The 19,643-nt window shown below is 37.6% G+C and overlaps 2 protein-coding genes across 4 annotated transcripts; both read left to right on the top strand.

Annotated features, from left to right (window-relative positions):
- The first annotated feature begins 734 nt into the window (after positions 1-734).
- Positions 735-3,175, top strand: LOC107589894 (actin-related protein 2/3 complex subunit 5-like). Its single transcript, XM_016278470.1, has 4 exons — positions 735-1,038; positions 1,988-2,060; positions 2,857-3,041; positions 3,166-3,175. Exons 1-4 carry the CDS (start codon positions 899-901, stop codon positions 3,173-3,175), a joined length of 408 nt encoding a protein of 135 aa, XP_016133956.1. The 5' UTR covers positions 735-898.
- Positions 3,176-9,254: 6,079 nt separating this feature from the next.
- Positions 9,255-17,803, top strand: LOC107589867 (influenza virus NS1A-binding protein homolog B). Of its 3 annotated transcripts, XM_016278440.1 has the most exons (14): positions 9,255-9,383; positions 10,634-10,806; positions 10,921-10,996; positions 11,078-11,251; positions 11,376-11,501; positions 12,256-12,363; positions 12,645-12,762; positions 13,236-13,460; positions 13,832-13,953; positions 14,035-14,161; positions 14,482-14,613; positions 14,711-14,884; positions 15,789-15,944; positions 16,994-17,803. In XM_016278440.1, the coding sequence occupies exons 1-14, from the start codon at positions 9,273-9,275 to the stop codon at positions 17,092-17,094; spliced, it is 1,923 nt and encodes a 640-aa protein (XP_016133926.1). In that variant the 5' UTR covers positions 9,255-9,272; the 3' UTR covers positions 17,095-17,803. The 3 variants fall into 3 exon arrangements, with proteins under 3 accessions (XP_016133926.1, XP_016133925.1, XP_016133927.1); XM_016278439.1 differs by lacking the exon at positions 16,994-17,803 and having other exon boundaries at positions 15,789-16,755; XM_016278441.1 differs by lacking the exons at positions 10,634-10,806; positions 16,994-17,803 and having other exon boundaries at positions 9,310-9,383; positions 15,789-16,755.
- The last annotated feature ends 1,840 nt before the right edge of the window (positions 17,804-19,643 follow it).

The raw sequence follows: 19,643 nt of genomic DNA, 5'->3' as shown, positions 1-19,643 counted from the left end.
GACTGACTTAAGTTGCTCAATATTAGCTCATGCATGAATAATTAAGCTAATGTAAAGAATAATATATCAGTAACACATCTTCATAATGTAGTGCTAAAAAACAAGATGAGAATAAAAAGAGATACCTTCTTTAATTTCACAGATCAAAACAAGTCACATAACTACATTTGGAATCGATTAATTTTACATAGTGGTAAATATACACCTCAAAAGCTTTTCAAACAACATCTCACCCAAATCGAAATTACTTTCACTTATATACAATGTGCCTACACATTAAGAGCAGTATTTCAGAAATATGTTTTGTGTTGCCATTCCAACTTAATTAAATAAATTTGGTACATACAACCTAACCTGTAAAAAAAATTAAAAAAATAAAATCAATCTTCTTCAATTTAAAAACTGAAGTCTAGTTGCTGCCTTAATTTTTCAAGTACAATCAAATTGGCCTTACAAGTCATTTCGAATTAAATTATATGAAACTGACTTACAAATCGAGTTGAATCTCATATAACTTTTAAAAAAATCAAGAAATTGGTTAAAATGTTTTGATGAGTTAAAGTAATCGAAAAACATGTTGATTTGCGTTTAAAAATTCATTGTAGATTTGCATTAACGGCAACATATAATATAATAATTTTCGCACTTTTTTTACTGTTCGGAACCAATGTCCAATTTATTGCAATAACTAATTAAAAATCTTCAAATGAAGTCTTATAATGGATTGATTGCGTGCCACCTAGAGTTAGACTTGAGAAGACACGTGGAGGTTTTCATTTATGCCACTGACACTAGGGGGCTTTCTATGCGGAAGTCAACAAGCACTGAGCTGCTTCGTGAAAGTGCTGGGACTATTTTGTATGAACTGACATCTTCTGATTGATTAATCGAACCAGTCATGTCGAAGAACACAGTGTCCGATCGATTCAGAAAGGTTGATGTAGATGAGTACGACGAAAACAAGTTTGTCGACGAGGAGGACGGCGGAGAAAATCAACTAGGTCCGGATGAGGCTGAGGTGGATTCTCTCATCAGATCATATCCTTTCAGTCCCATGACTTTTATTGCTATTTTTCAGATTTCCTGCTTCTTTGCAGTATATCGTTTGATTAGTCGTTTTCTGAAAGCACTTGATATGTTGGTGTTGTGTTGTTATAATGGACTATTTCTGTTCTCTCGTCCAGACATGGGTGTGGTAGTCAGTCGCTTCATTCATTTAGGACGTGCACAGTTCACATGCTCATCATACGTTTGCACTGCGGTTTCAACTCTTTAGGCTCTTTTAAAACTGTAGAATTACGGCTATAATGTTTCAAGTGCAACACCCGAGGCTGTATCTTATAGATGTGGCAATTACTTAGAATGAGGTTGCTGAAGAAACACTTCCGGATAGTGATGGGTCGTTCTTGAACGAATCTTTAATGTGACTCGGGAAGAACGAGTTGTCTCGGGGAGTGATTCGTTCAATCGCGCATGCGCAACATCATATAGGTTCTGAACTGGAATTAGTCAAATAGTTCACCTGTTTCGAGTCTTCGGGTTTTTCATGTGGCAGCCCCATAAGCTTTAACCAATGCAGTCTGAGCCGGAAAGAGACTTAAAGGGGTCATATGATGCGATTTCAAGTTTTCCTTTCTCTTTGGAGTGTTACAAGCTGATTGTGCATATTGTTTGTAGTGTGATCAACGTTTGACGTATTAGGGAAGTAACACAAAACATTTTAATTATATTTTGCTAAAATGAACGAAATAACTCATTCATTTTGCTGAACGAGACTCAAAGGTCAAAGGTCAAACGAACTTCCCATCACTACTTCCGGATGCCAATGACTTCCGGTTGCAAGATTGCAATATGAGGGTGCACCTTCTCATACGTACTTTCAGTCAACTTTTAATAGTTAATGTAAAGTTATATTTAAAGAGTTTATGTGATTCGTGGCTAGACGTGATTTCAGGCGTCCTGCGGTGCTTTCCTTAGTGCATGATACAGGTAACCTGATGGGAGCTTTGCAGGCAGTACTGAAGAATCCACCCATCAACACCAAGAACCAGAATGTGAAGGTGAGTTAAAGCTAAGTATCTCAAAATATCAATTATGTAAAACTTTTAGCATGATCATATGCTACAAATCGTTCTCACAATTTTTGCCTCCAAGGTCCTTTGCTGAGGTCACCTAGTGGTTATAGGTCCACCAGAAAAACGCATTATATCAGAATTCCAATTTACAGGGTTTACCTTTACGGTTTAGGCCATTTTAAAACTATGATTTCCTGGCCTTTAAAAATCTTGGAAATTAATACAATCTTGAATATTTTGTTGTTAATTTAATTGGCAGTTACAGTGTAAGCGTAATGCAAAAAAAGCTTAATTTCTTCACTTTTAACTACAAGAAACATTACATATATTTTTAAGGCTTTGAATATAAGTATTGCACACGGTGAAATGCCATGGATAAAATATTATATCAATGACCATTTTATTTATGTAGAACAACATAAGATGACCAATAATTTAAGATACAACAGTAAACAGCCTAAACAATGATAAATGCTTTTTAACCTTTTATACTAGAAGTGTCTTGGCCTTTTTTTCTAATGATTTTTATGCATTATGTATGTTAAATATTATCTTTACATTTATTTATATAGTGCTTTACATAATTATAAATAATTAGAACTACAGTTATAATTATTATAACTTATAATATTTGTGTAAAATGCACCTATTTAGATGGTCATATAGGATTGGAAGTGTATAAGAAGTATATAAACATCTCAAATGAATTGATTAATGATTCATATCTTTTCAAGGATAGTTCATTGTGTGTGTGTGTGTGTGTGTGTGTGTGTGTGTGTAGGACCGGGCTGAAGGCCTTGTGTTGAAAGTGCTCAGCTCTGTCAAGGCTAGCGATATAGAAAAGGCTGTTCAGTCTCTGGATAAGAGTGGAGTTGATCTCCTGATGAAATACATCTACAAAGGCTTTGAAAGACCCTCAGACAACAGTAGTGCCATCCTACTGCAGTGGCATGAGTCCACCCAAAAGTATGTCATCATTTACTCACCCACATATTGTTCTAAACCTGTTTGACTGTGGAACATAAAAGAAGATATTTTGAAGAACTTTGGGGTCCAAACAACATGCCATGTTTTCTTTTGTGTTAAACAGAAGAAAGTAAGTCAAACCGATTTGGATGAAAGTGAATAAATGATGACAGCATTTTCATTTTTTTGTGTGAACTATCACTTTAAGAAGGTGATCAAGCTTTCGTTCACAGGATTTTTACTTTACACTCTTTTCTTCACCTGCTTCTTTTTAAAACATAATCAGAGTTGGTCTATGGAACATGCAGCATCAGTATTTGCTTTTTCCTACTTGCATGCATTGCATATATATATATATATATATATATATATATATATATATATATATATGTTCAGAGCTGGATGTTGAATCCAACCTTATATGAACACCTGTGCTTTCAAGAGGGAGATTTCCAGCTCAATTTCTTGTGATCAGAGTGCTTATTTTCCTCCACAGTCCCTTCAGTAATTCATGCACTTTCTAGAAACTCTTTTGTTTCATATCACACCGGATCACGTTTTAAGAAACAAAAAAGGGAATAACTTTTCTTAAGTTGCCAAAAAGATTTATATTGTCATGATTGTTGATTAAAACGAGTGTGTTTTTGTACTCTTTACAAAAACGACGAGTTTAATTTTTTATAACGCTGAGTATTATTAATTATCCAACAAAAGCTTACGTATATATTTTGATTATCATTTTTGAACTGTATTAGATGTTACCAATTGTAGAACATGATTAACATCAACATGTACTTTGAACTCAGACTTTGTCAGGTGCTGATGATATAGCTAACCTCTGAGACACACAAGTGTTTGTGTACTCTCACATTTCCCATCAAACACGCAGCTAGCACTCAAGCTGCAGTGGAGAATTTTGCTTCCACTGTGGTCTACTTGTTTTTGCCATACTTGAAGCCATACATAAACAACCCAAGGAACTTGTTCATTTACGATTCCAAGTGAATGTCGAGTTTGCATCACACCAGTCAATCATATGATTAAGTGCAAAAATTATGAAATAGTTTACCAACTGCCTTATAAAATATTCCTTTTATATTGTATCGTCCTTTTGAAAATAAATTAAATGAATACAAACTTTGTTACTTCTTTTCCATCTTTGTAGATTATGCAAACCTAAAGGCCTGTTTAAGGTCTGTCTGTTAAGTGTTTGTCTGCAGTGTGACCGTTATTATTGTTCATTAAAACAAAAAAAGTTCTGTCTTTCCGTTATATGAAATTTAAAAAAGGAAGAAAAAAAACTATTTCATTGTAGCTAGTTGCCATAGCAACATTTTTCATTTTATTTTAGTTTGATGATGTGCTCAAATTAAACTAGACCAATGAAAAATGACAAAAACAATTCATAAACTATCCAAAAAAATCCATTCCTCCAGTGGAAAAGTCCATCCTCTGTTGTCGTCTCACATAAAAATCAACCAACATATTTGTTCTGGACTGTTTTCGCTTGTAAACGGTGCTTGACCCGTGCATATTTCTCTCCTGATTCCACTTTTTCACTGGAGAAAGCAATATTATTGAGAGAGGACTTCTGGTTTTAGTCAGAAACAGTTCGAAGTTAAAAACATCTCAATGATGGATTTGTTTCTTACAGACATTCAGCTTTTCACTTCACAAGACATTAACTGATGGACTGAGTCGTGTGGGGTACTTGTGGATTATAGTGATGTTTTTATCAGCTGTTTGGACTCTCATTCTGACGGCACCCATTCACTGCAGAGGATCCATTGCTCAGCAAGTGATGTAATGCTACATTTCTCCAAATCTGTTCAAAGAAACAAACTCATCGACATGTTGGATGGCCTGAGGGCGAGTACATTTTTTTTAGCCAAAATATGCACTGTGGTGTTATGACGCTCAGGGCTTTTCATATCAGTCACATGGGGGCGCTGTTTCCTTTGCTATTATATGCACTGTTGCAGATGTAAAATTCTCATTTCATCCCATCTAAATGTGCAAATGTGGGTCAAAAGAAGTGGCATCATGTGACAAGTTCAAAGATCAATAATAATGTATGTGGAGTGAATATCATTTTAATATTGATAAAGCGGTTATTTAGATTTATTAGGTTTGTGATTTCATAGGAACGAAGCACTCTGCCAATATCTTAGGTCATTGATCCAGAGCAATAAATGCCTAACAGAAATCAACAACACAATGTACACTGTTTATGTTGATTTCTTAGAAACCCATACATCCAAAAAGTATTATAGAGAGAAGAAGTCATAAATATGGCATTCCTGATGTCTTATATAATACTGAAGGTAAAGGTATGCTGCTGATTGCTTTAAATGTAATTCAAATGATCAAAACCAGGATTTCAAAGAAAAGGATTAAAAGTCTTAAGTCTGTTACCAAAAAGAAGACCTACTTGTATATTTGATCACAGTTATTTATTGATTTCAGGTATGACTAACAGGAAGGTACTGACTGCTGATAAGAATCACCTGGAAATCTGCCAGTTTCACTTAGTCGTAGTGAAATTACAAGGCTTTTTTTCCACAAAAAGCTCATTTAAATGTCAACATACCTCAATGACAATGGTCTGACAAGTACATTGAATCGAAACAAAAACTAAAAAATGACACAAAATGACTATAAATTTAACTAAAATGTCAAAATATAAACAATAACAAATATTATTAAGAACTACAATAGTAGCGTCTTTTAAAAAAATCTGTTTATGTGTATGTTTATTATAAAAGTGACCACTTAGTTGCTTCCAAAAATAAATAAATAACATGAAAATTGCTAGTGTTTTTATAAATAAATATTTGATTTTCATAAAACTTAGATAAGACTCATTCCTGAGTCTAGAGATGTCTTGATTATGTAAGTGTGGCTTATATAAGGCAGTCAACATCTCCACACAACTTAAATGGTTTGCATAACCAAAGCACTTCTTACTGGTTCCATGCTTACAAAATAAAGGACACTGTACAGGTGGCTTACCGTTGTTGTAAAATAAACCTAAATGGGGTTAGTGCCACCTTCTTAAAATATAAAAACTAATAGAGAACAGTTTCATGTATCCACACCCATTTACGCTGTGTGTGGGAAAACAGCAAGCAGGTTATTATAAAGACTTGTTTATCATTCTACTAAAGTTATAATACGTTGTTGTTGTTGGTGGTGGTGGTGTTATTACCCTAATTAGAATTATGTCAATATTAGGAAGAAAGTGAAGTGACATGTGGCCAAGTATGGTGACCCATACTCAGAATTAGTGCTCTGCATTTACCCATCCAAAGTGCACACACACAGCAGTGAACTGGGTTTGAGTCTCGTTCCAAGAAAAGGAAGATTTTAAATTTAAATGAAAGTAAATTAATTTGTATGGCATTTTTCATAATGATTATCACTTCCAAACCAGCTTCAGAGACAATTGACACACACAATCAAGTTCAAGTGAACAAGTATCTGGTGGTATCCGTGAAGAAGTTTAGAAAGATAGACACCAATATAAACTATAAGTAATAGACAAATATACATTATAATGAGACATTTAGAAATAAAATGACAATATATTTGATCAAATAAAAAGAAAAGAAAAGTTTGTTTCCTTGACAAATGTTTTCAATCTTCCTCTCTTATCACACTGTGATACTCTTATACAAACCTAACAATAACAAAAACTGCAAATAGTAGCATTCATTAGATTAATATCTGCAGGCTGTATCATCAGCAATGTTAGCTTTCAGAGGCCTGAATTTGACTTATGAAAATAACTTGGGGATGCCGTCAAACCATGTTCAGCAGAGTGCCTTATGTAAGCCATGCTCAACTGAACAACAGTTTGCATAGAGGGATCCATTGAGAGAGGGCAGGAGGAGGCATGTCTGTCTACATATTCATGTTTCTTTTTCTAAGTGGCTGGGAACCGTGGAGACTGCAGGCTAAGGTGGAGGTAGTTACATAATATAGATCTCCACAGAGGATATAGAACAACTTGCAAAAGGACATCACAGGAAATATGACATCTATTTAATACTATTTTTTTATGCAGCGATACACGTTACGGTCTTCTTCATTGGCCTTTATTTTCTGTGTTTATCAATGTTTGCCTCTGGTCTGAACTGGAATTATGCATTGAAATCAAATGAACAGAAACCTTGATATTTTAACAGAGCTCGTTTTGTTGATGATGATCATGATTTACCAAGCAGAAATATGTCTTAGTGAACCACAGTGTCAGAATAACCGATGAATCATTGTTTTTTTAATGCCTGCAATATCTTTGCATCTTTGTATCTAGGCCTATTTATTTATTACATTTGAGATTCAAGAGATAGAAATCCCACAACACTATCATAGGACTCCAAAGCATTCACTCCAGCTCCAAAGTATAACACCTAAAATATTTATATATAGACAGCTCACATCAGTTCTGCATGAATGAATTGGACTGTGTTCCGGTTGCTGGGGGCAAGAACTGGGCTGCCGTGATTAAACTTAATAATGGCTGGTGACATACAACACACTCACTACATATTCACACAAGCAACGCGTTTCTTTTTACATCGCCCCATGTACAACATAATTAATCTCTTTAAAAACCTTTATTGGACGTGTAAAGTGTCATATTATATTATAAGCACGTTAGAGACGAGCTCCATTTGTCCCGCCCCTCGTGCTGTCGTCATCGGTGACGCAGCACAGTGAAGCGCGCGGACTTCGGTGTCGTTTGTACATGTCGTTAACGGCGGTTCTTTGGATTCATAACTACTATTTTTTTCTAAGCAGAAATTATGTTCTTCATCCTAAACAAACAAAGGAAATCGGTAAGACATTTAACTTACGTTGTGTTTGAAAATGAAAGTGGTGTTAAAGTTAGTCGAGCCCTGTTTGTGTGTTGTTTGAGGAGAAGCCATGCTTTACTGTCTGTTCGCGGTTTTACCTAAACGTTTGTCCTACAGCTGAGGCAGAGCGATACAATATTCAGTTTTATAATAGGGTTGTTTTGGTGAATGGCTCAAAGTGAGAATCCGCTTCTGTTCTTCTAACCGCATCTGAAACGGACCGCTCCTCTCAGATTAATAGCACTTTAACCGTCCAGAGCGTTTAAAACCAGGAAGTGTCCGATTATCGTTGAAGAGGCCATCGAGTTAAAGATTAAAGATGAGAATGAAGGAAAACGGGTTTGTTTGTTTTTTGCAGAACGACAGCCTCAGCCACCGTTTAACGTTACATATTTTGAAAGTGAATATTTAACGTTGCTTAGGTTGTCGTTCTGCATAAAATCTCATTTTCTTTCAGTTCCACATACTCGGGTTCTGGTCATTTTGGGTGAACACGTGACGCAGTGTTCGTTTCGTTTGAACGTATATCACATAGATATGTGATATCTCAGTAATTAGTTATAATTATTAAAACTTCTGATGGGTCACGTGTGCGTCTTTCAGCGGTACTGGTTTGATCTAGAAAGAGCAGTTCCTCCTCGCGCTCCGGCTAGCGTGTGCTGTCTCGCGCCTTCAACAAACAATAGACCCGGAAATATAAAAACCACTGAGTGCATTACGAGTTTTTTATTTGTATTTATATACATTAAATCTACTGTATTAGGTTTAGAGCATCAATTTGCAATTGTTTTTCCTTACAGTTAAACAAAGTTGTTAGAAGCAATAATATGAACTGGACCAAAACATAATATTGATATGGACCAAAAAATACAAGTTGGTGGTTACAGTTTTGGTACATAAAGAAACCTATTCAGGTTTCCCTGCTCGAGACTAAAAAAAATGGGTTGAAAGCGTACCGAGCCACGGAAGAGACTGTTTCTCAAGTGCTTTCCGCGAGCACAAGTCGAGACGGAGTGGAACACAGGACAAACGCGTTTCATTCATTCGTTCATAACCACCACAGAATTCGTTGTTCATGTGCGTCTGCGTGGCTCTGTGTGTGAGCACAGAAAACAACGCGTGTTCATAATTGAGCTCTATTTTGCGCCGCCTTGCGCTCTAATGGTTTAAAATCGCTTGAATGTTTAAACCGACAGGACCTAAAACACATACAATGATGAACCTTCATTGATGTGACTATTGCGGATGCGCACATCTCTATATCGATGCTGAAACGATATATCGTGCAGTTCTATTGTGAATAAAAAGCAGTCGTTTTACTATGTTTGGATTTTGCTATGTTTGCCTCCTTGACTTTGATAGATCCATCAAAATGACTCCCAACGGATATTTAATATTTGAAGACGAGAGCTTCCTTGATTCTACTGTGGCCAAGATGAATGCTTTGCGTAAAAGCGGACAGTTTTGTGATGTCAGACTGCAGGTAAGACATCCCCCCCACCTTTATTTCATTACTACAGTTTTAAGAAACATTTCCTATCATCCTCGGTGTGGAAAACAGTTGTGCTGCTTAAAGGGGTCATATGATGCGATTTAAATTTTTCCTTTCTCTTTGGAGTGTCACAAGCTCTTGGTGCATAAAGAAGATCTGTAAAGTTGTAAAGACTAAAGTCTCAGGACAGGGCATCACAGTATGGTAAGCGGCATAACATTTCCGTCTAACGCTTGAGGTATTTGGCCAATGACAATACACTGGATAGCTGGCCATTCAGAGCACACTGCGCTTTTCAGACCGATGAGCTTTGTAAAAATCGACTTGTTTCAAAAAGGCGGGGCAGAGTGTCAGGGATCTGGAAGGAGGACCCAAATGCAGTGAGTGTAACAAGGGTTTATTTACAAAACAGATCAATACAAAAGGGTTGTGAGGTGCACAGGTGATACCACAACCGGAACACAATAGATAGCTAGGGAAGGCCACTGGAACAGCCTCAGACATCAACTGGCAGAATACTATAGCAGAGGTGGCAAGACCAGGCCGGGGGAGAGACCAGAGCAAGGCACCAGAGAGCTGAGCTCAGATACTTGTTAGACAACCACAGTGAGGGAAAGAATGACCACGAACCAGCAAAGACAATAGGTCAAGTGGCACTATAAATAGGAGGGAAATCACACAAGGAACAGGTGAGCGCAATTACACTAACAAGGACTCAATGACGGCTAACAAGAGGGTGTGGTAATGAGGAAACCAGGAGGAAGGGCTAAAGCACATGGCTGAGAAAAACAAACTAGGCCATGTGCTGACAAGACAACATAGACACAAGAAACAAAACCCAAGACAACCAGAGTGTCAGGGCAAAACCCTGACACATAGAGAAACAATAATGTACAGTATGTGGAAAATAATGTGGTTTTTTTTACCTTAAACCGCATAAACACATTTCATTACACCAAATAATGTTCTTTTTAGCAACATCATATGACCCCTTTAATATTGTTCTGGAAAACGTATCACGGTTTCCAGAAAAAATAATAGAAAGTTTAAAAAGAACAGCATTTATTTGAAATAGAAATTATTTGTAACCTTATAAATGCTTTTACTGGTTTTTACTTTTGATCAATTAAATGCATCCTTGCTGAATAAAGTATTAATTTCTTCTACTTTTGAACTGTAGATAAAGGCTCTCTGTAGCACAGATCTGTACTTACAAAATGTTTATAATGGTTCTTCTGCAGGTCTGTGGACATGAACTGATGGCCCATAAGGCTGTGCTGGCCTGCTGTAGTCCTTATCTATTTGAGATTTTCAACACTGACTCTGAGCCACATGGTGGGGTTTCGCTGGTAAAATTTGATGACCTCAACCCTGATGCTGTGGAAGTCTTGCTTAACTATGCCTACACAGCCCAGTACATATATTTATCTTTACTCTTAACTTTTTTTTTTTTGTATACTTATCTTTACACATTGATTATTTCAAGGACATACAGGTTTCATATATTCTCATAATCTCCTGTTAACAGACTGAAGGCAGATACAGATCTGGTTAGAGATGTGTATTCTGCAGCAAAGAAGCTCAAATTGGAGAGGGTCAAACAGGTATGTACAGGCATTTACATGGTAGTTCTCTCATGTATACACTACTGTACAGTGCCCTGAACTCCTGAATCCTGTTTGCAGATCTGTGGAGACTACCTACTATCAAAAATGGACTCCCAGAGTGCCATTTCAGACCGCAACTTTGCTAGTAGCATGGCTGATGGGCGGCTTCTGGGCAAAATTGATGCTTTTATACAGGACCATCTTCAGGAGATTTCAGAACAGGATGACTTCCTTAAACTTCCTCGACTGAAAGTATATAAATATATATATATATATAATATTAAATATATACATACTTGTTAGGTAAATACATTTAATATATGTTATTTGCGTTAATTAATTTGTTATAATACTATATGTAATTGTGTCTGTATAGCTGGAGGTTATGCTAGAGGACAACCTGAACTTGCCAGGTAATGGCAAACTGTATTCAAAAGTGATAAGCTGGGTGCAGCACAGCCTGTGGAAGAATGGAAATCCCCTGGAGAAACTGATGGAAGAGGTCAGTATTATGGCTTTTTCTGTACTCATTCCTTTCACTTTGCTCATGTCTCCTAGACTGTTCAGTGGTTGACTAAGAGTTCCCCCCTTCCCCCAGAGTTTTTGCCCTTAACCTTGTAAATTTTGCAGTACGTGCTCCTCAAAATACTGAAAAACTGGTTTTCCAGGTGAGCCAAAGGTTAAGTCTGTTTTTTCCCCCTTCTCTTTCTGTCTTTGTACTGTATTGAATTGTCTTGGTAACTCAACATTTTCTCTCCAGCAGGGCGTTTTGGACTATTGTTAATTTGATTCTAATGAGTGCTCCTCCCCATTGATCTCCCCATCTCTCCTGTAGGTTTATTAATACACATCAGCAGATTTGTCCAGCCCTGAAGAAGAATGCAAGATCCCAACCATCAGTGGTACTAAGTCCACCTACCAAAAGCCATGTGCTCCCATCTGTGCACACTGTTCCTGAGAGCCTTGCAACTTTTTTTCCAAACCCACTGCGCTGCAATCATTTGTTTAGATAACTCTGACCCAAAGCGAAGTAACTTTTATAATAGGAATGATCTCTTCTTCCAGCAATTTCCACAATCACAGTTAACGTAGACATGTGAAAGGTCATGGCTCCTTCAAGGTCCAGGCAGCACACAGTTGTCAAGGACCTCCCTCATAGCAGCTGACTCCATTGCTTCAAGGAACAAGGCAGAACATTGCTTTGTTCTTGTTATGGAAACACCCACATGGGTCTTGTTGGTGTTTTGTTGTTGCAGGTGCAAACGCTGTACTACTCAGCAGATCACAAATTGCATGATGGGAGCTTGCTTGAGGGGCAGGCAGAAGTCTGCAGCTCTGAGGATGACCACATCCATTTTGTGCAGGTACATGACTGGTTTTCAGTCCTCCCCTTACAGTACACTGCATTCTCCACTGTAGAATAGCATGGCTCCCATTTTAATAAATTTCATGTGGTTTGCTCTAAAAGGGAGTTCTGTGAACCACCACTTGTCTTAGCTGTCTGTGTACTGTGGAAGCCCCCTTAAATGGTGACATTGGCACTGGAGGGAATGGGTGTAGCTTTTGGCCCCAAGTCTGTATGCATGCAGTAGAGGTAGGGGATGAAGTTTGGGCAGGTTTAGAGGTGCCTGGTTTGGTTTTGCAGAAGAAGCCTCCTCGAGAGAGAGACGAGATGAGCTCAGGTGTCTCTGGCAGCCTCTCTCCCTCCAACAGCCAGTTCAACAAGCATGAATGGAAGTATATTGCCTCAGAGAAGACCACCAGTAAGTCTATAGTGTTTCATTTGAGCACCTTTTGTCCCTTCCAAACACATCATTAAAAAAATTTTACATTTCCAAACTTTTTGCCAATAGTGTAATCTGTTGTAAAACTCAATTAGTCTTTTTATTTATTTTATATATATATATATATGTACAGTGGGTACAGAAACTATTCAGACCCCCTTAAATTTTTCACTCTTTGTTATATTGCAGCCATTTGCTAAAATCATTTAAGTTAATTTTTTTTCCTCATATTAATGTACACACCGCACCCTATATTGACAAAAACACAAAGAATTGTTGACATTTTTGCAGATTTATTAAAAAAGAAAAACTGAAATATCACATGGTCCTAAGTATTCAGACCCTCTTTCTTAATTTTTTTTGAGTCGCATAAAGCAAGATCCCTGTATTAGTGTATTTATTAAATTAATTGGATGTCAGGGTGCTAAGCCTTTCTGTCTGCTCATTTCCAGACAACACATACCTGTGTCTGGCTGTTCTGAGAGGTGTGCTGTGTGTGATCTCCCTGCACGGCCACACCAGTCCTCATACGTCCCCATCTGCTACGCCATGTGTGCTGAAGAGCCCGAGCTTTGAGGCCCAACCAGAAGATCTGCAGGAGAAGCTGTTGAAGCCTATGCATTACGCTCGCTCAGGCCTGGGAACCGCTGAACTGGACAGCAAGCTCATTGTTGCAGGTATGCATGCCCAGATTTTGATAAAGTAAATAGGCTAAAAATACAATAACTTACTTTTAGCTTCCAATTAAAGTATATTTCTCAGCTCCTTTCAACCTATTTTTTTCAATCAAATCTATTTTGCAGATTTTCTTTTTACCTGTTACCAGAGCAGAACATGCACACATGCCATGTGGGCCTTGTAGTATTCATGCAAATTTTGCAAAACAAACATTAAGAGTGTTATAGTGGTGGAGCTGGAGAAAAACAAATATAAAATGAAGGCACCACATATGTACCATCACATAAGATGGGAAAGAAAATTGTCATAAATGGAAATCATAAATGGAGCTAGGTGTGCAGATCTTATGTACGTATTGTTATCTGTCCAGGTGGCTATAACAGAGAAGAGTGCTTGAGGACTGTGGAGTGTTATAACCCAAAGAAGGACTGCTGGACTTTCATTGCCCCCATGCGCACTCCACGAGCTCGCTTCCAGATGGCTGTGCTAATGGTAAAGACAGTGCACGGTTTCCAATGCTGAAGCAGCTGTGGTGCCTCTGCCATTATACCTCAATTAATGTTTTTCTCTCAGGGTGAACTGTATGTGATGGGTGGCTCCAACGGTCACTCAGATGAGCTGAGCTGTGGAGAGATGTATAACCCTAAGGCTGACGAGTGGATTCAAGTTCCTGAGCTCCGTACCAACCGTTGCAATGCAGGTAGCAATCACTTCCTGCTAAGCAATTTATTAAATATTTGCGACTGTTTTGAATGAGCTTTTTCTATTCGATCCTGAAGGCTGAAAATAAAAAAAGGGTATTAAAGGGGTGAACAATCTCTCTTCCTGTTTCTTCTCAGGTGTGTGTTCTTTGCAAAACAAGCTTTTTGTGGTGGGTGGATCTGCATCACTTCCTGCTAAGCAATTTATTAAATATTTGCGACTGTTTTGAATGAGCTTTTTCTATTCGATCCTGAAGGCTGAAAATAAAAAAAGGGTATTAAAGGGGTGAACAATCTCTCTCTTCCTGTTTCTTCTCAGGTGTGTGTTCTTTGCAAAACAAGCTTTTTGTGGTGGGTGGATCTGATCCTTGTGGCCAAAAGGGCTTGAAGAATTGTGACTCCTTTGACCCTGTGACAAAAATGTGGACCAGCTGCGCACCCCTCAACATCAGTATGCTTATTCAATTTTATGTTCTGAAATTACTTCGATTTTTGCAAAACCCAAAATGTGTTATTCACCATGTACATTATCTCTCTTCTGTGTTTAGGGAGGCACCAGGCAGCAGTGTGCGAGCTAAATGGATTTGTATACGTGATAGGTGGTGCTGAGTCCTGGAACTGCTTAAACTCAGTAGAGCGCTACAACCCAGCAAACAACACATGGACCCTGGTGGCCCCCATGAACGTGGCGCGTCGTGGAGCTGGTGTGGCTGTGTTTGAAGGTAAAGGAGACTAGTGTTTAAATGAATAAATCACCCCAAAAAAAATTTTAAATGCTGAAAATCTACTCAACCTCAGGCCATCACAGATGAAGATGAGTTTGTTTCTTCATCGGAACAGATTTTGAGAACTTTAATGTTACATTACTTGCACGCCAATGAATCCTCTGCAGTGAATGGGTACCGTCAGACTGAGAGTCCAAACTGCTGATGAAAACATCACAATAATCCACACACAGACTCCAGTCCATCAATTAACATCTTGTAAAAAGCTGTGTTTGTAAGAAACAAATGCTCCAATAAGGCACTGTAACTTTATACCATGATTTCTGGCCAAAATATGAGTCCATAATCCATAATCGTGCTTCCTCAAGTGAAAAGTCCATCCGCTGTTGTTCTCACATTAAAATTCTTCAACATATTTGTTTAGAACGTTTTGGAGCATTTTCGCTTGTAAACAGTGTTTGATCTGTGCACATTTCTCTCCTGATTGAGGCGAGACAACTTCTTTGGAGAAAGCAAGATTATGCATAGGAGACTCATAATTTATCCAAAAATTTATTTAGAACAGCTTTAATAATGGATTAATTACAAACACGCAGCTTTTGCTTCACTGGAGTCTTGTGAATTATTGTGATGTTTTTATCAGCTGTTAGGACTCTTGTTCACCCATTCACTGCAGAGGATCCATTGGTGACCAAGTCATGTAATACCAAATTTTTCCAAATCTGTTCCAATGAAGAAAATAATCTACATTTTGGATGGCCTGAGGGTAAGTACATTTTCAGCTAATTTGATTCCGGCTGTTTATTCTGGCAGGTTTATAAAGTCTCACTGGTAGGAAAATGACTGAAGCTTGTCAGATTCAGGTCTTGGCTTCAATTAAGTAATTTCCAACTGCTTCCAGGGAAGCTGTTTGTGGTCGGAGGATTTGACGGCTCTCACGCTCTGCGTTGTGTGGAGGTCTATGACCCAGCCAAGAACGAGTGGAGGATGTTGGGAAGCATGACGTCAGCACGGAGCAACGCAGGGCTGGCTGCGCTGAATGGTGTGCTCTGTGCAGTTGGGGGCTTTGATGGCAATGAGTTTCTCAACACCATGGAGGTATATGACCCAGAGATCAATGAGTGGAGCCCGTTTATACTGGCATTAACCAAGAACTGAAGGGTGTCAGGATCTCTCCTGTCCTCAAACTGACACACATTGTAATGTGACTGTTTTACTGATGTTCATCAGTTTAGGCGCTGAGGAGAGAGACTCTGACAGATGCTTATATGGGGTTGCCCAAAGCAACATAAAGCTTTTGCATATTGCATAATTTCTATGTAAATAGATTTCTTTCTTTGTCCTTTTTTTTTATCTTTTTTGTTTTGCTTTCAAAGCCAGTACTTGGAGTGATATTTGAAGATGGTGTGGTTAATGTCATAAGAACAAGTTTATTAGATTGTTATAGTGTGAACTGTGTCGAAGGTTCATGACGCAGTGCTTAGTTCATCATGAATGACTTGATATTGATTTAATGCCTTGCTTATTGAAGATGAGATCTATATATGTATAGCTGGGAAGTCTTTGACCACAGAATACTTAAAGCTCATCTTACATGGAGCCATAATGCTTCAGTGGGATTGTATCTTGGCTTTTTATAGCATTTTTATAAAACTTATGTAAGTGTCTAACATGTACACCTGACAAGCGTACATTCCAGTTATGAATGAATTTGTGCCGCAGGCTTGTTTTTACAAAGATTCTTATCTTATATGCTAAAAAGCCCAATGATGATAATGCCACTTTTAACACCAATTAATGTTTCATCTCATTCATTTTTGTATTTAAAACTGTTAGACCTAATTTCTTAATGATTTGTTTTTTGGTACAAAAACAGTGCAAAAATTAATAAACCATTTCAACTTCGAATGAATTGAGTGTCAACTTTCATCCAAACATCCAAATATTTCACTGGCTAGATTTAGCTTTTGTTTTAATTATTCTGTAGAGTAAAACATGTCTGTTTGATATTTTGTCTTTCCATCAAGGGTCTTAATGGAGACATTAACTTTTTAAATCCATTAATTCCAAAGATTCGTACTTGCTGTACAAATGTGCTCTGGGCAGTTGGGGGCTTTGATGGCAATGAGTTTCTCAACACCATGGAGGTATATGACCCAGAGATCAATGAGTGGAGCCCGTTTATACTGGCATTAACCAAGAACTGAAGGGTGTCAGGATCTCTCCTGTCCTCAAACTGACACACATTGTAATGTGACTGTTTTACTGATGTTCATCAGTTTAGGCGCTGAGGAGAGAGACTCTGACAGATGCTTATATGGGGTTGCCCAAAGCAACATAAAGCTTTTGCATATTGCATAATTTCTATGTAAATAGATTTCTTTCTTTGTCCTTTTTTTTATCTTTTTTGTTTTGCTTTCAAAGCCAGTACTTGGAGTGATATTTGAAGATGGTGTGGTTAATGTCATAAGAACAAGTTTATTAGATTGTTATAGTGTGAACTGTGTCGAAGGTTCATGACGCAGTGCTTAGTTCATCATGAATGACTTGATATTGATTTAATGCCTTGCTTATTGAAGATGAGATCTATATATGTATAGCTGGGAAGTCTTTGACCACAGAATACTTAAAGCTCATCTTACATGGAGCCATAATGCTTCAGTGGGATTGTATCTTGGCTTTTTATAGCATTTTTATAAAACTTATGTAAGTGTCTAACATGTACACCTGACAAGCGTACATTCCAGTTATGAATGAATTTGTGCCGCAGGCTTGTTTTTACAAAGATTCTTATCTTATATGCTAAAAAGCCCAATGATGATAATGCCACTTTTAACACCAATTAATGTTTCATCTCATTCATTTTTGTATTTAAAACTGTTAGACCTAATTTCTTAATGATTTGTTTTTTGGTACAAAAACAGTGCAAAAATTAATAAACCATTTCAACTTCGAATGAATTGAGTGTCAACTTTCATCCAAACATCCAAATATTTCACTGGCTAGATTTAGCTTTTGTTTTAATTATTCTGTAGAGTAAAACATGTCTGTTTGATATTTTGTCTTTCCATCAAGGGTCTTAATGGAGACATTAACTTTTTAAATCCATTAATTCCAAAGATTCGTACTTGCTGTACAAATGTAAATCCATCCCAGCTAGATAGATGGTTTTTTTATATATACAGTATATATAAATCCAGTAATTATGCCTGGAAAGGTCATGGAAATGTGTGACTCAGATGTGTGGGAGCAGTGCAGTGTGGAGGTCGGGTATCATGTCAAAATCATCTCCATGCAGATTACATGCTGCGTTAAGAGGATTCTGCACAGGAGTAGTGGAGAGTACTATGCCAGTGAAATGATTGTAAAGCGGTTACTTTGCAGTTGGGCTACAGGTCACAATGTGCGCCATTCCATGCCCCATTCATTAAAGAGCAGAGCACTCTTAGTCCCTGATCCCTGTAGCAGGCCACTCTAGGTAAATGGGCCAGTCACTGAAATGATGGGACTTGAGAAGGACAAAGGTTTTTTTTTAATGTCTTTTATAGTTTTTATTAGTTCTTTAAAAATGCTTTCAGTTTTAGTTATTTTAGTTCATCAAAAAAAAAACAAAGAAACAAAAGTCTAAAACCTTCACCTTGAATGTCCAACAGCTCCAATTCCAGCATTCATTTTGTCCCAGTACTACGCTTGTATTATCTTACTGGATACATGGCAGCCAGCTATCTACAAGTGCATCTCAATAAATTAGAATGTTGCGGAAAGTTCATTTATTTCAGTAATTCAACTCAAATTGTGAAACTTGTGTATTAAATAAATTCAATGCACACATACTGAAGTAGTTTAAGTCTTTGGTTCTTTTAAATGTGATGATTTTGGCTCACATTTCACAAAAACCCACTAATTCACTATCTCAACAAATTAGAATATGGTGACATGCCAATCAGCTAATCAACTCAAAACATCTGCAAAGGTTTCCTGAGCCTTCAAAATGGTCTCTCAGTTTGGTTCACTAGGCTACACAATCATGGGGAAGACTGCTGATCTGACAGTTGTCCAGAAGACAATCATTGACACCCTTCACAAGGAGGGTAAGCCACAAACATTCATTGCCAAAGAAGCTGGCTGTTCACAGAGTGCTGTATCCAAGCATGTTAAACTGATGGATTAATTGGCACATATCCTCTGCAGTGAATGGGTGCCATCAGAATGAGATCAACCAGCTGATAAAATCATAATAAGCACCCATTCACTGTAGAGGATCCATTGGTGAGCAAGTGATGTAATGCTACATAACTTCTCTACATCTTGGATGGCCTGAGGTTGAGTAAACCTTTTGCATATTTTCACTTTTGGGTAAACTCTTTGTTTAAAAGAGTAAGTATAAGAGGTGTATAGATGGCTGTTTAGTCCGGCAGGGTTATAAAGTCTCACTGGAATTGTCACCTCTTGGTATAAATCTGTTAAACATGGTCAAAAAGAAGACCTAAACAACATATACCCCACTGCTTTGGTCCTTTACAAGGACTTTTACGTTTGAATAACTCAGTACAACTCTGGTTCTGTAAATATGTGTAGAGAGCCACAGGATGTAGTAATTCAGGAAGCCACACAGTATTACCACAGTGCAAGAACTGCATTCTAGTCTATTCAAAGTTGAAATGCAGGGTTTTTTTTTTTTTACTCTGAGAAATGAACTAAAATCGCTAGTATTTTGAATTTTCAGTAACAGAATAAGGTTTACAGTTGCATGCCA

Source organism: Sinocyclocheilus grahami, unplaced genomic scaffold (genome assembly GCF_001515645.1).
Source record: "Sinocyclocheilus grahami isolate Dianchi unplaced genomic scaffold, SAMN03320097.WGS_v1.1 scaffold121.1, whole genome shotgun sequence".
Taxonomy (NCBI): domain Eukaryota; kingdom Metazoa; phylum Chordata; class Actinopteri; order Cypriniformes; family Cyprinidae; genus Sinocyclocheilus; species Sinocyclocheilus grahami.
The sequence above is the reverse complement of the archived record's forward strand: the minus strand, read 5'-3'. Positions and strand labels throughout refer to the sequence as shown.